The sequence below is a fragment of the Arvicanthis niloticus genome, chromosome 5 (assembly GCF_011762505.2).
Source record: "Arvicanthis niloticus isolate mArvNil1 chromosome 5, mArvNil1.pat.X, whole genome shotgun sequence".
NCBI lineage: Eukaryota > Metazoa > Chordata > Mammalia > Rodentia > Muridae > Arvicanthis > Arvicanthis niloticus.
Window position 1 is genome coordinate 50,964,118 of NC_047662.1, and position 19,423 is coordinate 50,983,540.

The 19,423-nt window shown below is 43.0% G+C and overlaps 1 protein-coding gene across 1 annotated transcript in view; it reads right to left on the reverse strand.

Annotated features, from left to right (window-relative positions):
* The window catches only part of Ror1 (receptor tyrosine kinase like orphan receptor 1), a 348,352-nt gene that overhangs the window by 107,405 nt on the left and 221,524 nt on the right, over positions 1-19,423 (reverse strand). Inside the window, exons 3-4 of the mRNA XM_034504011.2 lie at positions 4,291-4,578; positions 3,687-3,717 (exon numbers count right to left, since the gene is read on the reverse strand). Coding sequence (XP_034359902.1) covers positions 3,687-3,717; positions 4,291-4,578 — 319 coding nt within the window. The remainder of the gene's footprint in view (positions 1-3,686; positions 3,718-4,290; positions 4,579-19,423) is intronic.

A 19,423-nucleotide genomic window follows, 5' to 3' on the forward strand; every position in this document is an offset into this window, starting at 1 on the left:
TAGAGGGTAAACCTAAAATGTTTATTACAAATATGCTCTGTGAATCAGGCAGCAGCCTCTTAGATTTTTTTCTATGTGGCTTGATTCCATCTGAAGCCACACCAAGTGGCTGATTCACATTGTCTAGATTTCTAAATACACTCTTGGATACTCAATGACACTTTTGTCCAGATGCATCTATCTCTACTGATGAGTGGCATGTGACCACACGCTTCACTCTGTACATGCTTAGGTGCTGCGTGCATTTAAGACTGGTGTGTGTGCTTGATGAGATTATAAAATCAGTAGCATATTCTATAATTATTGGCTATCAAATATGATCCCATGTCTATGTTTGAACATGGTACACAAAAGTTTTACTATGTCCCCAAAGTTAAGCCCTATGTGAAATAAGTCCATTTGGAACAATGGAGGAAAAGTTAATTTTTATAGAAAGAGTATAAAACCATACAGATTATATATGTTTCTAATCCATGAGCAGAGTACTCAGCCACACAGTAATGACTAAAATAGTAAATTATGATAGTCCAAGCTTTCAATTGTAGAAAGCTAATCTTGAACACACATTTTTTTAAGGGGAGTATGAAGGTGCATTTGTCAGTTGTGGATAGATAGAGAATCATTATCACTAGGCAGTTTTAATGCCTTGATTTATATCTTTTAAATCCTTAGACAGTATGAAGCCTTCACTACGCTCATGCTCCCGGACCTGTGCTGCCAGGGGTGGGCTAGGGTTTAGCTAATAGCAGAGCTAAAGCCTGAGGTTATAAACAGAGTCATGCAAAAATCTCAAACTTGTTTCTCATCTCAGCCAAACAACCATCCTGAAGCCTTTCTGTTTAAACCTGAATGGTTGCTCCCTCAGGAGGAGGGACTGGAGTCCTTCTGGGCTGCAGGCTTTTGTCTCTCTCTGGGTCCTACCTTCTCACTCTTAAGATGTTTTGGATGTTAGGTTGGCGCCATGGATGCTTATTTTATTTTATTTTATTTTATTTTATTTTCAGTGACTCTGACTGTGCTACTTACAAGTAAACTAGTAAACTGCACGCCACTTCTATTTTGGGGAAAAGCACAACTTAAAAAAAAAAAAAAAAAAAAAAAAAAAAAAGGCCATCCATATTATCCTTAACGCTGTGACATCCCCATGGCTCTTATTTTGTTATTTCTGACAGCTTCTGGGTTTGCCTGCTCACTGGGGACTCTGAGGGCACAGATTGGAACTAGCACCTTGCCTTAGAGTTAGTATTAAGAACTCTTAGAGGCCGGGCAGTGGTGGTGCATGCCTTTAATCCCAGCACTTGGGAGGCAGAGACAGGCGGATTTCTGAGTTCAAGGCCAGCCTGGTCTACAGAGTGAGTTCCAGGACATCCAGGACTACACAGAGAAACCCTGTCTTGAAAAACCAAAAAACAAAACAAAAAAAAAAAAAACAAAAACAAAAAAAACAAAAACAAAACAAAAAAAACCCCAAAAAACTCTTAGAGTAAGTGCTGGTAGTTGAGAAAGGAGGCCATGCCTTGGGTTTTTAAGGGAAAGAAATAAAGAGTACTGGGGTTGGGCCTATGGCTCAGCAGGCAAGGTTTTCCATACAAGCAGGAGGACCTGAGTTCAAGTCCTCAGAAGCCATGTAAAATGCCAACTATGGTTGGGGGTGTCTGTAACAACAGTACTGGGGTATGGGGTAAAGGAGAATTGTTGGGACTTGCTGGTCACCAGCCTAACTTTAGGTTCAATGAGAGACCCTGTCTCAAGAGAATAAAGCAGAAGACTGGTAGAACAGGACATATTCTTCTGGCGTCTGCACATACACTTACTTGTACATACTGAGTCAAAAAACAAAATCACAATGCCAACTAGGAATTCCAAAATGATAGAGGTTGAGCTGAAAAGGCCCTGCTAAGTTTCAAACTTGGGTTAAGGAGTTTTAATTTAGTCAACATGGCTGACCCAAGCACACATGGCACCTATATATGGCATGCTATATTGTTGACTAAACTTAGTAGGCTGTCAGACAGCAAACACGAAACACAAATGTCTGATGACAACAGATCCACTTAGCTGTGGTTCAATGTCTTTAGTGAACATCAGACTCTATTTCACGTATATCAATTCTCAAAGCTGCTAGATTCTCTTTGTTTAATATTAAACCATGAGACACTGGGTTCACCAGAAAAATGGCCATCCAGAAAAAGCTGACATGCAGAAAGGAGGACACGTCAGCACTTAAAATCCATAGGGATTACAAAGAAGTAACTTCCTCATGCAAAAGCAGCAGGCAGAAAGTCAATAGCCCTGGGCGGAACAGTAAAAGGAAAGTCAGTGAACCACAAACATCAGCCTGTGACCGGATTATCGGCCACATTAGAAACACAGATTAATATGAACAAATAACGGACCCGTGTGGGAAGCGGTTTTGTGGCATGTAACAAAAGTTTTAATCTTTGTTTAAATAAGACTTCAAAAGAATTCCATATACAAAGGAATTGGTGAGACAACTTTTTAAAAAAAAGAAAAGCCAGCGTCAAGAGATGCAAGGGTGAGTGGCTAAACTCCGGACTTGTTCTGAGGTCAAGCCGTATTTCAGATCTCAGCAAGCAGAACGCAATTAGCACTTGGTGATTTTAAAGACTCTTTCACAGCCGCCTTTAACTGGCTGATGAAACAGCAGAGCAGTGTGGCTGAAGGCCAATGTTTATTTTTACCCAGTACCTATTTTATTAATGGGATTGTGGGCCACTGGGCCTCCAGGTACACAGCACTGCACTAAAATGCCCCACTCTGTAATTAAGTGGCACAGAGGGGATTAGACCAAGCTAAGTGGCTGCTACTTTTCAGCCTGGTGTGGTCCAGGCCAGGCATGCTGAGGCTCTCATGGCAGACCTGGTAAATTCTACCTCAGAAGTCTATAGCATATGGGGTTGGGGGTTTCCCTGAAAAAGCAAAATGGGTCTCTCTCTCTCTCTCTCTCTCTTTTTTTTTTTTAAATAAATGGGTCTTTCTCTCCAAATAAAAATATACATAAAGAGAGAAAAAAAAAAAAAGCCCTCCTCAAGTAGATGTTTCTAGAGTGAAAGATGAGAATCTCTCAGGCAGAATAATAAACGCATCAACAATAGCATCATTTAAAGAAATGGAATCCTTCGACTCCATTATCAAGGGACTTGGAAGGAATCTAACTTCCAGGGGGACTCTCAATCCAAGATGGGGCTCTCCCTCCTCTTTGTGAGTTAGAACTTCAGCTGCTGAGTTCTTTGAAAGGAATAAAAAAAAAAAAAAAAAAAAAGCGATCAGCTAATGTTGCCCTGTGCAATAATTCAAAGCATCAGAAATGCTTGTAGAATGTAAAACAGACCCTGTTAGCAGTAGGAAAAAGTCTCTAAGCCAGCGTTCTATCATTTTTTTTTGTTTGATTTGACCAAATCCACTGTTGCCACTAACTGTTACATTCATTTAAAAATAGTAAGTGTAGGAAGAGCTTTGCTTTGATCAGTCAGATTCATGATTGCCAGGCTGGAGATCACTGCCAGGGCTGGTCTCCTGTGGGGCTTCACATCAGAGAGAAGGCAACGGCAACGGCATCTGGAAACACAGTGTTCTGGCCCAAACACAGGACAGCATTGCCTCTGCCCAGAAACCTACAGAGAAACGCTTAGAAATGACAGAGCGTGGAGACGTGGAGTACTTACGAGGATCCTGGGCTTGCAGTCGGAGGAGGCCCTAAAGAAAGGGGAGAACAACAAAAGAAACAGTCTGGGTAACTGGAGGCTGAGGGACATTGCCAACCAATGACAATGGATGTTACCACCTGTAGTGGGTTTTTTTGGATTCACTATTTTGCCCTGATTTCCCTCCACCCACCTCTGTGAATCTAGGTGTACCAGTGAGAACATGCCCATCTCCCACAGAACAGGGTCTAAAAAATACTCAGATGAATGCAGAGCTCAGTTTATAGCATAGCCCCTGCTTCTCCAGGAGGTTTACTGACTTCATACGGGAAGGTACAAACATTTCCAACTCCTCTGGGCAAGGGGTATCTGTACTGAGAGCTAGATGCCACAAGTCTGTGGAGGAGGGGAAGTGACATCAGAGAGAAGTGGCCTCTAGTCCTCTGCTGTTTTAGAATTATGTCACTCTGACCATGGTAATTCCCTACTAAGTAGGTTACTGATTTGAAATGAAATACAATGGCACCAAATACAAAATGGGTCTCAATAAGTGTCCTCATGGACTCTGGTTGTCCTGATACAATGCACCGATGGCCTGTGGCCAAACCAGTTGAAGGCTGCTTACCAAACTTGACAAACAGGACTCCAGTGGTAGAAACCACTTTCTTGCCATTTGTTGCCACGCACTGGAAGTAACCAGTGTCTGTGGTGTCAAGGTTTCTAATCCGCAGTCGAGAGCCATAGTTGGTTGCCCGGAAGGAGATTCTACGAGGTTCTTGGACCACGGGTGCATCATTCTTGAACCAGCGGATACTGGGAGGTGGATTCCCAGACACTTTACAGTGCAGTTCTGCAGTCTGCCCCAGGGATGTTGTGATGTTATTCATTGGTTCATCAAGGGTTAAGTAAGAATCTGTGGACAAGAAAGAAGAGGCAATGAGAGGGGCACCCACCTGAAGAACACCTCTATTCCAGGGTGTCCCTAGGGTCACAATGAGATGGACCAGGACATGGAGATGGAGAAGGGGAAGACAATTGGCTGCACTTACTACACTTCTGCACACCCTACAGAGCCCAATGCTGGGACAGAAGATAAGACCCAAGTCTTCACCTGTGGCTGACCAGAATATAAGACCCAAGTCTTCACCTGAGTGCATTCCATACTCTCTCAGACAAGGAAAGATAACTTTTTGAGTTTCAGATTATAAACAGATTTTAAAATTAGTATATGTTCCTTATTGAAAATAATAATATGGTAAAAAAAAAAAAAAAAAAAGAAGAAGAGAGGAGAAAATAGAGACAAAGGGCCAAAAAATATCAGTTTAATTAAAATCTTGCCACCTCTAAATGACACGTTTACAACCTCTGACAAATGTGTTTGTTTATCTTGGATAAGAAAGAATCAAACTCTGGATAAAACAAGAGCAACACAATTATTTCCACACCACATAAGATCAGGAAGTGTACCCCAAAACTTCTTGTTAATAGTATAAAGTTCATGGGGACCAGATTACTACCAAAGGGGTAATGGGCACTTTTATAACTTTTATAATACCCCTCATGTGAGCCAGAACAATCTATGTTGTATCAACCATTCATCCACCCATCCGTCAGTCTGTATGTCCGTCCATCCATCATCCATTCATTCATCTGACACCTACTTATTTAATCTGTCCATCACATATCAATTCAGCATGTAATTTTAACTGAAACGAAATTTACTTTCTGTGTAACACACTGAACTGAAACAGACACACAAGTACTGACAAATGTGTACATCTGTGTAACCAGTGTCCTATCCAGAGAGAACATCAACACCCCAGAAACTGTTCTCAAATCCTTTGTAGTTGGTCCCAGCTCCCAAACTTTGCCTCCCACCCCTTCCCCAGGCAACCACTGTTCTGATTTCTATCATCATAGAAGCAATCTTGCTGATGTCAGACTTTCACACAGGTGGAATGATAATGAGATTACATTTGCATCTGACTTCTTTTGAGATGTGTTCCATTGAAATTTGTAATGAAGTAAGTTTTCTTTAAGCTTGCTCTTCAATAGTGTTTAGAAAACAATAAATATTATAAAATTCAGTTACAGAAGATACATAATTTTTAAATTTTAAGTTCAATATTTGAAGACTGCTGCTCATCTATATGACTTTTCCTGGGTTTCAGATGCCACGAGTACCCATTCTGGGGTAGGTCATTCCCTGACAGACATTCTCTTTTCTCTCTGTCCTTCTCTAGCCCCAGTAGAATTCTGTGCTCTGAATATAACAGTCATTGACATCTTCATTAGAGCAACATGATTAGCCACAAGAGAGCCTCAAGCTTGGGGTCAAAGAAGAAGGGAGCAGAGAGAATCCTTAGACCCTCCCCTGAGATGCCAGTCGCCTCCCAATATACCATGATTAAGCCTTCATACCAAGCTCTAGCTGAATGTGTAAATTTAAATTACTGTCTGTGGCCAGTAGCTACTACTGTGTTGGACACCACAGAACACAGTAAATTTGTTGAATTTAATGGAATTTTATTGGGAAATAACATTTTGTTTCTTGAGATATTTAGCTGGATAATTTAATTACCCAAAAAGCCTATAAAAGGAACTCATAAAAATAAATGATTATTTTTCTAAAAGTTTGCACTGGAAGATTGGGGTGGCGTGGGCTGCTCAAGTCTCTGCAGCCTCACAGGTCCATAATGCCCACCTGAATGACTTTTTATCACAGATGTAGTAGGACAAAGTTCACCATTCTCTCTTGCTCCAAGCAAACTTTTCATCTCAAGCTGGCAGTACTCTCTGCAACAGGATCAGGAGTCTATCAGGGACTGAGTTAGAGCACTGCTTTTTTTACATGCGTATTCTGATCTCTATCTTGGAGCATGTTTCTCTAAGCTGTCTATAAGTTATGTATCTATCAATTTATCCATCCTTGGCCCATGGGTGGGACTGTGGCTGGATGTAGGCACATGTGTTCCTAAAATGTCTGAGAGATGCCCAGGAGGTAGATAGGACTAATTAACAACTCCATGGGGTACCATGGCTTAACACCCTCAGTGGATTAGGATACTTTATAGACAGAAACTTGGAAAAGCCACCATACGATGCCCATATAAGCCTCAAAGCTGATACTTTACTAGGTTCTGGAATTTGATTGGCTGGGTTTGAATATTCAGGTGTTCACTCTCCTCCTATGCTTATCTGTATAACCTAGGGCAAGATACTTAAGTTCTTTGTACATTAGTATAACTAACTAAAAAAAAATAGTAAATAGGGTCCCACCTGGGAAAGCTGTTAAAGGAAGATTAAAATTAAGTTGAGTGACACATGTGTAGTTCTTAAGTCAGGGTTTGCTGAAGAGTAGAAATGTTAACTTATGGTGTTGTCCTGGATTCTATGACAGTGATTTCAGTGAGAGGATTTTCACCAGTCTTCCCTTCCTCTACCTGCCCTAGTCCTGTAATGTCTGGGTAAGAAGTAGGGAAAGGGTATTAATCACAGATCACATTGAAGAAGAGGGCAGTATGAACCAGAGGGTAGCTGACCAGCTTCTTGTTCATACTGTTGGCTTTCCAATGTACCGGCAGTCATGGCCTTCAAGTCTCAGGCTTAGCCAACACTATGTAAAGTCCAACGGCAGCAGACACAGACTGTGCTATATAGTCTGCATGCCAGGGATTTGCTGCAGTGCTCCTCATCTCTTTTCAAAGAAGGAACATGATCACCCCCTTCCTGGGGAGAAATCTAGAGTCACAGAAGTCAATTGACTTGCCCAAGGCTTACTGCCATGCTGGGCACAAATCTTCCCCCTCTACCTCCCCCCTTAGCACTTCTACTCCATGACCTGCACAGACAGCAGAGCCCACTGAGGCAGGACACACACATTCCTGGTTGTCCAAGCCCTCCTTGGCTCCAGGTAGAACTGTCTGGGAAAAGGTCTGGGCTGAGGCTGGTGTTTCAGTTATCAGTTTTGGGAAGACAAGTTTATGATGGACTGTTCTACATGCTATTTGGTAATAGATCTATCTATGATAGATCGCCTCTCTGTGAAAGCACTAGGGGCCCACATCATGTGGTCAGTGCTTCTCCAGAGAGACCAAAAGAACCTAAATGCATCTCTATGTTCACTAGTCAGATAAAATATAGATTGGATTGTGACTGTGTAGCTTCTCACCTAAGGCACAAAGCCTGCAAATGCTCTGTTCAGCTCAAGTCAAGAACAGAAGTGTCAGGACGGGATCTCAATCAAGCAACGCAAAGACACTCTGTCAGGCATAAACTGATAAACGCATGTGATAGGGTGCCCCTCTATCGTTCTTAACTTTACGTGTGTGTGTGTGTGTGTGTGTGTGTGTGTGTGTGTGTGTATGTGTGTGTGTGTGTGTGAAGGTGGAGCCTGTCTCAGCATGTGGGTTTCACAAATCAAACTCTGGTCATCTGGTTTGACAACAGGTACCTTTAGACACTGAACCATCTCACCAGCCCTCCCTCTGACTCTCTTAACAAGCCCTCTCCGTGCTCTATTTTCTTCTAAGAACTTTCTGTGGCTTCATGTGTCATGCTAGGTGACTAACTCTGGGCCATGCCCACCATGTTTGAGGTAACTACTGCAGACTATTTGCAAGTGGCTAGAGAAGAAGTTGCTGAGACCATAGGATCAAGGGCTAGTTCTGTCACTTATAGCCATAGGACTGAGTTGTCATGGGAACAGAATAACCTCCTCAGGGATTTGATTTTCTTATCTATTATCTGGGCCCTTAGAGTTTTCTCTACTTGGGGCAACGTATGTTTCCATAGGATAGACACAGTGCCAATGCTAAACTTGCTAAACTTGAATACCAGGCAACAGCCCTTGGCTTCTAAACCTTTCCCTGATTGTAGCACTTTGGTGCCAGGAGCCAGTGCCTCTGACAATGCATGCTTAGACAATGGGTCATGTCTCATTTTTTCCTCTTTTTCCCTAGACTAACAATGCTGGAATGGCAGGTGGCTAGCAGGTGGTTGTGACTGACCTGGAGAGAGGAAAAAACAATTCAGTGCCACTAACTCCACCTTATCTCTGTTTTGGAGCAAACCTGGCCAATGAGAACAACGGTGATATACCATACTGGCTAACACCTACCTGGTACTTACTGTCCTAGAAGACACTGTTATGAGCAGTCTACTAATAAGACCCTTAAGGTGCAGAGAGGTAAGAGGGCTGCCCATGACCACAAGACAGCAAGCAAAAGTTAAGATTTGAAATGATTTCAGCTTCAAAGTGCATGTGGAAGGTCTCAAATAGAGGAGTTACAAGGTAGTATGGGAATGAGAGATGTATAAAATAATATAATAAAACCAGAAAATCCAAAGCTCTTGTTCTCAGGGTCCTTACATACTCTTCAGAATACTGAAGGCTCTGAAGAGAACTTTTTTTTTTTTTTGCAATTTGTTTAATTTGTTGAAAACTAAAATAAACCAGTAATTAATATAAATGTCTTAAAGAAAAAGAAACTATATTCTAAAGGTACAATAGTGAAGAGTGGTGCCATTCTAATTTGCTGCTGGTGTATTCTTTGATGTCAGATCAGGGAGCTGCCTCTTGTTCCAGCACTCAGTGGGTTGAGAGACATTATACTGGTGGAGAACAATCTGGCCCAGTGTCCTCTTATCACACTTCCCAGATGCTCTCCCCTGCCTGTATAGTCTCATCTTCTGGGAGGGTCTCTTGGCAGGCTCTCAAGACAATGGTTTAGTTTTAGCATTGAACTCCATAAGTCAGAGAGCAGGGAGTGGCTACAAGAACACGCATGATGTATGCGGTCAAGTAACTGAATGCAGGGGTTATAAAAAAAAATTGGCAACAGTAAAAAGTTTCTGAACATGTAATGACCAAAAGTTAATTCAAAATCAATCATAAAATGAATCAGAGGTGTTTCTGGCAGCCCTTGTCATGACATGTTTTGTAACCTCTCCACAGCCTTGTTTCTGAGCACACAGCATGTGTATTCTGCATTGTGCATGCCAGCACAACACAGAACTCCAGTAAGGGCCCCCTGAAAACCATGGCTCATGTACACGATTATCAGAGACATGGACTGCAGAGCTCTTAATGCATAGACGAAGTTTTCTGCTCTTATTGAAACATAACAGGTTGGTTACACAAACCAAAGACTTTTAATATTTTCCTAGTTTCATTCCTGTTTGTAGGTATCAATTTAGTTTGCCTTTGGACCGTTTTATGGTAGAATGCTGTTCTGAAAACTAACTGTGATATAAGCGTGCCATCTAAGATTGAGCTGTCCACTAACACTTGCTCTCTTCTCTGTAAGCAGCTATGAGTCTGTAGTAACTGCTGCCCTCTATACGAAGACACCACTCTGTTAAGGACTTATAGTGGCACTGATCTGTAGGTCTATACATATTTAGAAGGTCATTAGATACTATGTTCATTTTGCTTACTCCTGGTACCCATGAGCACCCCAGCTACAGGTTCTGAGCCAAAGTAAAAGCACCAAATATGTGGTTTTGTTTGTGGAATGTGTCTTAAATACAAGTGGAAAGAGATTGGATGTCTTTCTATTGTTTATAGTACTGCTGTTGTACCCATGGACAGATTTCCAGGGTGGTTGCTATTGTCTCTTGTGAGGTTCACACTTGAGGAAAAGTACTGAAGACTCTTCTTGGCCAGCATACTATACAGTGCCTTTCAGAAAGAGGAAGCCAGCAAGGAAGAAGTTTCTAGGAAAGTAGCCTGTTGGTGATAGGAAAATCCTATCACCAAAGCACATGGCATCTTCAGTAATTAATAGACTCTTTCCATCAAGCTCTGGTGGGCATTCAAGACCATGGCAAATAGTTGGGATTATTTAGAGGGGGTTGTCTTTGAATTCTCCCTGACCAACAACTCAAGGGTCAGCATTCCACACCCAGCACTGGCCTTTGTGCTTGGCAACCTATGGCTTCTGGGTCAAGCATTGTCCCCCATGTAGAGCAATTCCAATCTAAAGCTACTGTGTGTATGTGTATACATATTTATATATAAAGCTTAGCTTTCCCTAAATCATATTCTCTTCTCTACATTTCTGTCTCTCTATATGAAACCCCCTCCCACAAAGTTAAGAAAGATCTTAAAAGCCAAAGTTCTGAGAGGGCCAGAACTAAACAGCATCTTCCAGCAATGATAGGACCATTGCATCAAAAAACTACGATTGCCATGGTTACCTGTGTAAGACCTGCACAGGATCAACCCAGTCAACATTCCAGCATGCAGCAGTAAATAGTTTATGAACTCCCACTGCTAGCTAAGCAGGTATTGACATTCTCAAAGAATAAAAGCACCAATATTAAAATAAACGTAGTCTGTCTTAAGTCATGGTTCTATTGCTGTGAAGAAACATCATGACCTAGGCAACTCTTATTTCTAAAAGTGAATTAATTGTGGGCTTGCTTACAGTTTCAGAGGGTTAGTCCATTACCATCATAGTGGGGTCATGGGGAGCTTGATGGTATTCATGGCACTGAAGCAGTAGCTGAGAGCTACATCCTGATCCACTTAAGAGAGACAGAGAGAGAGAGAAAGAGGAAAAAGAGAAAAGGAGAGGAGAGGAGAGGAGAGGAGAGGAGAGGAGAGGAGAGGAGAGGAGAGGAGAGGAGAGGAGAGGAGAGGAGAGAAGAAGAGACTAGGCCTGGCATGGGTTTTGAAATCTCAAAGTCCCCCCCCCCCCCCAGTTTTACATTTCCTCCAACAAGACCACACCTAATTCAAACTACCTGGTGACTAAGCACTCAGATGTGTGAGCCTGTTAGTGGCTCTTATCATTCAACCCACCACCCTATCCATAAAAAAATTGCTGCTTCTGTTGTTCCAGTGAGTTTTCTCTTAAAAAAAAAGAAAAAGAGAAAGAAAAACAAATTGTTCAATGAATTTTGGCTTGGAACTTGGCTCCAGCAATTTCTGAAATGGCCCCTGCTGTTCTGTGGTGCATATTTAATCAAGTCAGTACTGACAATTATAGAACCAAACTCTCAGTCATCTGTGAAGTGTGGGAGATACTCTTCATCCTGCAGCATCAAATTTCCAGCCAAGATGGAATTCTTTATCTAAAAATAAGTAAGCACACCCATCTCACTAATAAACAAATTTGTTTTTATCTTTAGCCAATGGTAAAATTACATGTTAGTAGAAATAGTTTTAAGGTAAATTTCTTTATAGTTTATCAGCCAGTGCCTAACTTGTACACACATCTACCTACAGGGTCACATCAAACTTTCTGGTGTGAAAAGGACCATGGGTCTGGAGAGTTTAAGAGGCCCCGTTCTACACCAGTAGCTAGAAGCCATGGGGCAAATCCATCCCACATGATCATCATGACCAGGCAAAATATTGGGGTTGGTAATTTGTATGTCTTGCTTTTAATAGTGTAGGAAAAAAAAGTCACTACTTTTTAGTGTTGCTGGTTGCTCAATACTTGTAGAAAGTGACAACACTGTTTTTGAACACCTACAAGGCATCACACTGTTTGAAGCACTACACATATGGGCTTATTTAGACTTGAAATAATCCTATGAGCCAGATACTATAATTACCCTCATTTCAGAGATAAGGAATCTGAAGCACAGAGAGGCTAAACAATTGCCCAAAGTCACATAGCCAGATAATGGCAAGAGCCAGAACCCATAGCTTTCATTACCAGGCATTAGTCAGTTCCTCCCCCCTCACCCCATCTCCTGTCCATGACTCTAATGGGATTCAAGATGTTCTGTACGTTCTGAGCCCATCCAGCCCATGGCAATCCGCACTGGCCCTGCAAGTATGTAATCCAACACTAACTCTGTATTCTGCGACTGGATGGAGGACAGGGCTGTGCATGCAGCCAAGGCACCTTTCACTGGAGACTTAATCAACCTAAAAAGTGAAGTGCAAGGAAAAGGAGGGGTTTTATGGGTTCTCTGGGAGTTGAGGCTCCATTTCCTTCTTTCCGTTCCGTCCTCCTCCTGGCCCTGCCCGTGTTACTGAGAATTTCACAGGTATTTAATAAACGTGGGTTGATTAAGTAAATGAAAGGCTCTAGGGACTTTCAGCCAAACTAGCTCTGGAGACACTCCATTTATCACCAACTGCTTGACAAGATTCACATCCACAGGTCCACAAATCCCTCCCAGCATTTATGGCTTCATTTTCGAGTGCCCGCCCACCTCTCCACGGGGAGGCAAGGCCAAGAGTTATGCTCACATTCTGACAGGTGAGGGAGACTGAGATATGAAATGTTTCCCAGCTCCTCACCATGGCAACCCAGCCACAGCTTGGAAGCAGGTCACCATCAGGACCAGGCCTCAGCATCAGAAGAGGCCCCAGCCAAAGCCCAAGCCTCCCCTGTAGAAGAGGGAGGGGTTCCCAACATGAAATAAAATGCTTAGCTAAACATAAAGGACGGCTGCCAAACACAGTTAGGTCATCGCCCTGGCTGAACATGCACACAGTTCATGCTATCAACCTGCAGCCGCTTTCCACACACTTCACCATAAATACTTCTGACTCACTATCTAGGAAAGTAGTTTTTATCTTAATAAACTCAATGCAAAGCATAATCTAAATCAGCTTGCACATTCTTGAGTCGGAGCCACAAGCTGTATTCAATAAATATCAGACGAAATAGCAAGGGACTTCCGAATACCCATGGGCAGTTTCTTGGGAAAGAAACAGGGATGAGTCTGGGCAGGTGGAGCAGGAAGTGTTGAAGTGGAAGGCAGGAGGGATGAGAACCTTGCTCTGGAGCCCCATTCATAAGGAACTGTTAAAACAGGGGCCTTGGAGTGGGAGAGTTTGACTCCTTATCTAAGTACTGCCTCTTCCGTGCTGTCACTCAATTTCTCTGAGCCTTAGTTTGTTCAGCTGTAAGATGGACCAATGACTATCCACAAGAGAATTGTGAAGGTTTAATGTGAGAAACATTAAAGGCATTCACAAAATTGGCAGGTGAGGTCTACCACCAGAGATTAAAATCTAATTGGTCCAAGGTAGTTTCAGCCAGGGCATAATGGCCTCATACAATTCTCTTGAGTAGTTAATAGGAAGAAATACATAGTAAAATAGTTACCATTTTCTGGCTAGAGATTCCTGCCTAGCTTTCTGCTAAGCCCTGAAATGACCTGATTCCACAGTGATCTCCAGAAGGATTTCCTGCCATGATCTCTAAAGTTTGTGTTCACACCACAAATTCCCACAACAGAGTCAAACCAGATCCCTAGTTGGAACCCCACCTGGATTATCCATGTGGGAAGTCTCCACCCAAGGTACAAAGTAGGTAAGGTGTAGTCAAACACCTCTGTCTGAGCAAAGCTGCTGCTGGCCAGAGGAATGGAGGGGGATGCTCTGGCCAGCCACTCACATTCGATTGGGAGGATAAGTAGGATGGATCAAGGGATACTGGGGCTGAAGATCTCTGAGTGACTCTTGGAACTGAAGACTATCTGTCCATGGGACCAAAGTTAGCAAATGGCCAATAAGACAGGGAAGGGTATGCATATCAGAAAAGAGAAAACACATAATGTTTTAAATTCATACCTAGACCCTGACCCTATATCTTGACAGGAGGGGGAGTTGATGCTTATCCCTACTGCCTGAGCCCAGCAAATTCAGACAGCTCAAAGGGGCTAGAGAATTGCTTTAAGGAGTGGGTTCCCTGCCCCCCAGATAGAACAGTTGTATTAAAATGGACTCCTTAGCACTCAGGAAACTGATTTTCCCCCTTTCTATTATAGTTAAGATCTGTGCAGAATTACAATGGCTGGAGCCAAGAGTTTAGAATGTTTTGGGTCTGGTTTTGGTAGATGGAGGTGTGAGGAGGAGGGTCTTGGTGTCTCCTGCTAACTTCCTCAGGCTCTGCATGTGTGCCCTTTATCTTCAGCCCAGCCCTGGGCTGTGCAGCTCCTGCCCTGCTTTAAACAAGATTCTCAAGTTTCAGAAGTTTGTTCCCTGATGGGAATGACAGGAACTTCCTGCTATCAGGACCCTCTTGTCCATGTTGTCAGCTTTCCCATCCAACCTGAGCTTTATACTTTCTTGGCATCATGAACTTTGGTCACTGCTAAAGACTGATCTAAGGGCCTCTAGTGACATCGTCCCACACTGCAGGCTGTAGCCTTCTCTCTCAATATTTACTCCTTTGCAGAAGCAGGGTCTCTCGCAGGTCATGGGCAGTCACCAATTCCAATCTTTTCACTTCTAGTTATGAACTTTTGAGAGTGTTATGAACTGAATGCATGTGCCCTCCTGAGAGTCACATATTGGAATCCTATTCTACTGTGTGCTGGCATTAGGTGGTAAGGCCTTGAGAGGTGGTTAGGCCATGAGGGAACAGCCCTTATGAATGAGATTTGTATCTGCATGACAAGAGAGGCATCCCCTGCCTCCCCCACCATAAGAGGACAAGAAGATGGCCACATACAAGCTAGGATGAGGGACCTCACTAGAACTGGAGGTGGCTGTACCCTGATCTTAGCCTTCCAGATCAACCGTGACAAAGGAATGTTTAAAGTCACTCAGTGGTGAACAGACAGTAGACCTTGGTGCTGCAAAATCCAATTTTTTATTTCTTTCTGGGGTGGGAGTCAGTAACTTCCTACTTTTCATGTGTATATGTATGTGGTATGCATATGTATCCATATGTGTATCTGTGTGTGTGTCCATATGTCCATGTGTCCGTGTGTGTGTGTGTGTGTGTGTTTGCATGAATGCATATACATGTGTGTTCAAGTGCATGTGGAGGCCTGAAGTTGATACTGAGAATCTTCCTCAGTTGCTCTTCCACCTTATTCATTGAGGCAAGGTTTCTCAATCAAAACCAGAGCTCATCAATGTGGGCAGCTCACCAGCTTGCTTCAGGATGACCTATCTCTGCCTCCTGAGGCTAGAGTTACAAGCAAGCCAACACACCTACCATGGAATTTATGTGGATCCATTCTAGGTATCAAACTCTGGCCCTTCCCCTTATTTGGCAAGTACTTTACTGAGCACCACTGGGCTTTTATATAGAGAGGTCTTATTTTGTTACATCATGCTTACTAGGTACAATATTTCATTTAAATTAACTCACAAGCAGGAACATGGTTAGCCCCCAGGTTGCTATTTTAATACACAATTAAACTCTCCAACTGAAATTTTGAACACAGGCTGTGGACTTGAGAACTGCTTCCGGAGTCTTGGAGAAATGCTGACAATCATGTCTCTGACCTTTCCCACCCATCTAACTTTAAAATGGTCCTTAAAATATGCACATACCCCTGGATCCTCATGACTGCCATTTTTTCTTAGCCTTTCAAACACCAAAATAAAGCTAAGAAAACCACAAGCTAATACAATGGTTCACTATCATCCAGTGAGAGTCTAACTTAAAAATGTTAGGGGAGACAAAGCGTTGGGGGCACCTAAAGTTTTAGACTTCTGCATTGTAGGTCGTACATACCAAGCTGAGCTCTGAAAGTGGCAATCTCCTCCATTAGGGTTGAATTATAAACCTTTGAAAAATGCTGACAGACCTTAACCGGAGCAGGACAGGATGAGCGGCTCTGTGTAACGAACCCTTAAATGACTAGAGATAGTATCTAGAAGGCCAGGCCTGAAATACATTTCTGGTTTGGGCTCTAGGCCAATGTAAACAGAACACATCGTAAGTCAGTCCTGTGACTTGAGTACCTTGAACAGGAGGCCTGCTCCAGCATCAGCCTGGTGTAGAGTCCTCTCTGTGCAAGCCTGTGGCTGTGTCTCTGCCATGCCAAGGCCACATGTGCTTTCTGCCCAGGAACCTTGAGCAAGGCACAACCAGGACACATCTAGAGCCTTGCCTGAAGACAGTGTATTGTTTTGTTACCCTGGTCAGTCTGAGGCAGCAGCCTACCCCATCTTAATACATTCTCAAGCAGCTCATGGCTCCATGTGGAGCCTGGGTGGTTTTCAAAACAAAAGTACGTCATTCTGGCCAGTGAATTCCCGTTCCTATGGGGATGGTTAGAGCATCTCAGTTTTCCACAGTCATATCTTGATTGAACAGGATCTGAATCCCTTTAGGTGTCAGTCAATATTCCAACTGAATCCACTGAGACTGACAATCTGCTTTCAGGTTTTCAGAGAATGTAAACTTCTGGCTCTGTGAGTGAGCACAGGGACCAGTTCTCCCTCCTGATCGTCTCTATTTGCTTCACATCCTGAAAGAATCTGCTGACTTGGCCACATCTCAGGTATCTTTGTTAAGCATATGCCACCTGAATGTTCGCTATGAATGAAGTGGTTTGGCCCTCAAATTTTGAAGGAAATTCTTCAACAGTTTGACATTCCTGCTCCAGAGCTTTTGACAAAAACCAAACCAAACCAAAAGCAAACACTGAGTAATCCGGAGATAAAAACTAGGAGCGCAGTTGGGGAGATGGATCAGTGGCTCAAGTGTTTGTTGTGCACAGAACCCACAGAAAGGACTGGGCATGATCACATGTATCGGAAACCCCAGTGCTGGGCTAGAAATACAAGGATCAGGGGATTTGCTGGCCAGCCAGTGTAGCTGAAATAGCAAGCTCCGGGTTCAGCAAGAGACGAATGAAAATAGTAAGGTAGAGAAAGCAGTTGAGAAAGACATCTTGATGTCAACCTTTGGCTTCCACATGAGCCTGAGAAGGCAAGTGCATCCATACACACCTGAACACGCATGCACACGTCAGAGGGGCAAACTACAGTACTAATTTTATAGCAGCAAAAAGTGAAAAAGAAAAAAATTTTTTAAAAAGTTAAAAAGAAAATCAGTTGAACACTGTGAACTTTAGAGCCTGAGTCAGGCCTTTCTCTTTATGATAGCTTATTCAGATAAAGATTACTAAGTACAGCTGGGTAAAATGTCTCATAATCATCTGAACATGTTGAATTAAGAGCCTGTGTGTTCAATAGTTCTTATCCTGGCTAGATGCAAGCAAGTAAGCACAGTGCAAGGACTTAGTATGATCTGAACCATGCAGGGTAGTCAAAGCCCTTGAAGAGAGAAGTGACTCATTCTATAGTGTCAAAGGGGTCTTCAAAGAAAGCCACATTTAGCACCTATGGGGTTTCTAATAAGGGGGGTGATATGGGTTATATCCTTCAGATCTTTGAGGAAAAAAGAGAGGAGAAGGGACTCCAGGGAACTGATAGGAAAGAACAGGCCATAGTGAGCTTTGGAACTAGGTGGAAGGTCAAGATGCTGAATGTTGAAGGGGTTGCTAGGGGGATGCTGAAATAGGTAGGTTTACTTGGGAAGAATAGTGGACTGGTTCTCAACCTGTGGGTCTCAACCCTTTTGGAGGTTGGAATGACTCTTTTATTGGGTTTGCCTAAGACCATCAGAAACCACAAATACTAATATTACATTTCCTAACAGTAGCAAAATCACAGTTATGACATAGCAATGAAGATTATTTCATGGTTAGGGGTCACCACAACATGAAGTGTGTTAAATGAGGTTGAGAACCACTGGAATAGAGAGACCAGGCAGTACTAAGCTTTTCATTAAGCAAAGGACAAGAGATATGGATTAAGTAAAAAATAGAAACCAATAAAAATGATCAGAATAAGGGGAAAGGATGGAAAGGACCACTCTGTGCTCAGACAGTGAGCATGTCTAGCCTGGGAGAAGAGGGGGGAGCCAGTCTGGGGAGGGGATATGAGATAGGGGCAGAAACTGTGCAGCTGTTGAGAACAAGACACACAAGGCCGAGGGCAGCCTTGGCAACCTCTGCCTTATCCCATAGCACACTCTCCATTGTTTCCCTGAAGGTGAATGTTTACTGAGGAGTCCCTCTACATGCAGGATCGCCAGCATGGCAAGTATGTCACATGGTACATCCCTGCTTGATAAATATCAACCCTGTGCTCCAGTGCTCTAACAGTGCTCCTGTGCTCTAACAGTGAAGCTGTTAAGACAGTTTATATCCAACCACCCAGGCAGCCAGCCCTGATGTGTGTTTACAATGTGGTCTCAACAACCATCTTGCTCACACCACACCTCTACATTTAAACAGGGGATTTATCTTAGAAGATGTGATTGCAGAAACTCCCAGCATTGTCCTCGGGTTAGTTGCCTTTTTAGTTAGTTCACTCTGCTTGGAGTGCTGGAGGATGTGGTATCCCATGGGGTAAGCAGTGGCCAAGTGAAGCCCCAGAGGTTTAAAAGGTCAGAGTGGATGGGAGTCACTGGGAATCAAGAGCCGCTCTGCTTGATAAAGGCATCAGGTAAGGAGGTGGGACAAATAGGCCCTGCCAAGGCTAACAAAAGACTAGAAGAGATGCTGAATGCAACCCTTTGGCTGTCTACCAGCTGGTAAAACACAATGCCATGCAGGATCCCAGGAAAGTTACCGGGCCAGGATGACCGTAAGATAGGAATGTTCCTCAGGCTACATTTTTAGTTTCCATTATGTGTCACATATAGCAGGAGTTTGCTTGGTTGCCTTATAGATGGATGGATGGATGGATGGATGGATGGATGGATGGATGGATGGATGGGCATTTTCAGGTGTTCTGATTTGGGGTCTGTGTTTCTTCTTCCCCAGTACACATGGCCACATAAATCCAGAGGAGAGTAGATGCAGACCCCTCAGGTGGATTTCCCTCAAGTAGTGGTTAGATGCTTGTCTTCCTGTTAAGTTTTACACATGTAAAAAGTTCTACTTTTAATTTTTTTAGGGATGTCTCTATCTGTATGTAAGTGCTTGCATGTGAATTCAAGTGCCCTCAGAAACCAGAGGCGTCAGATCCTCTT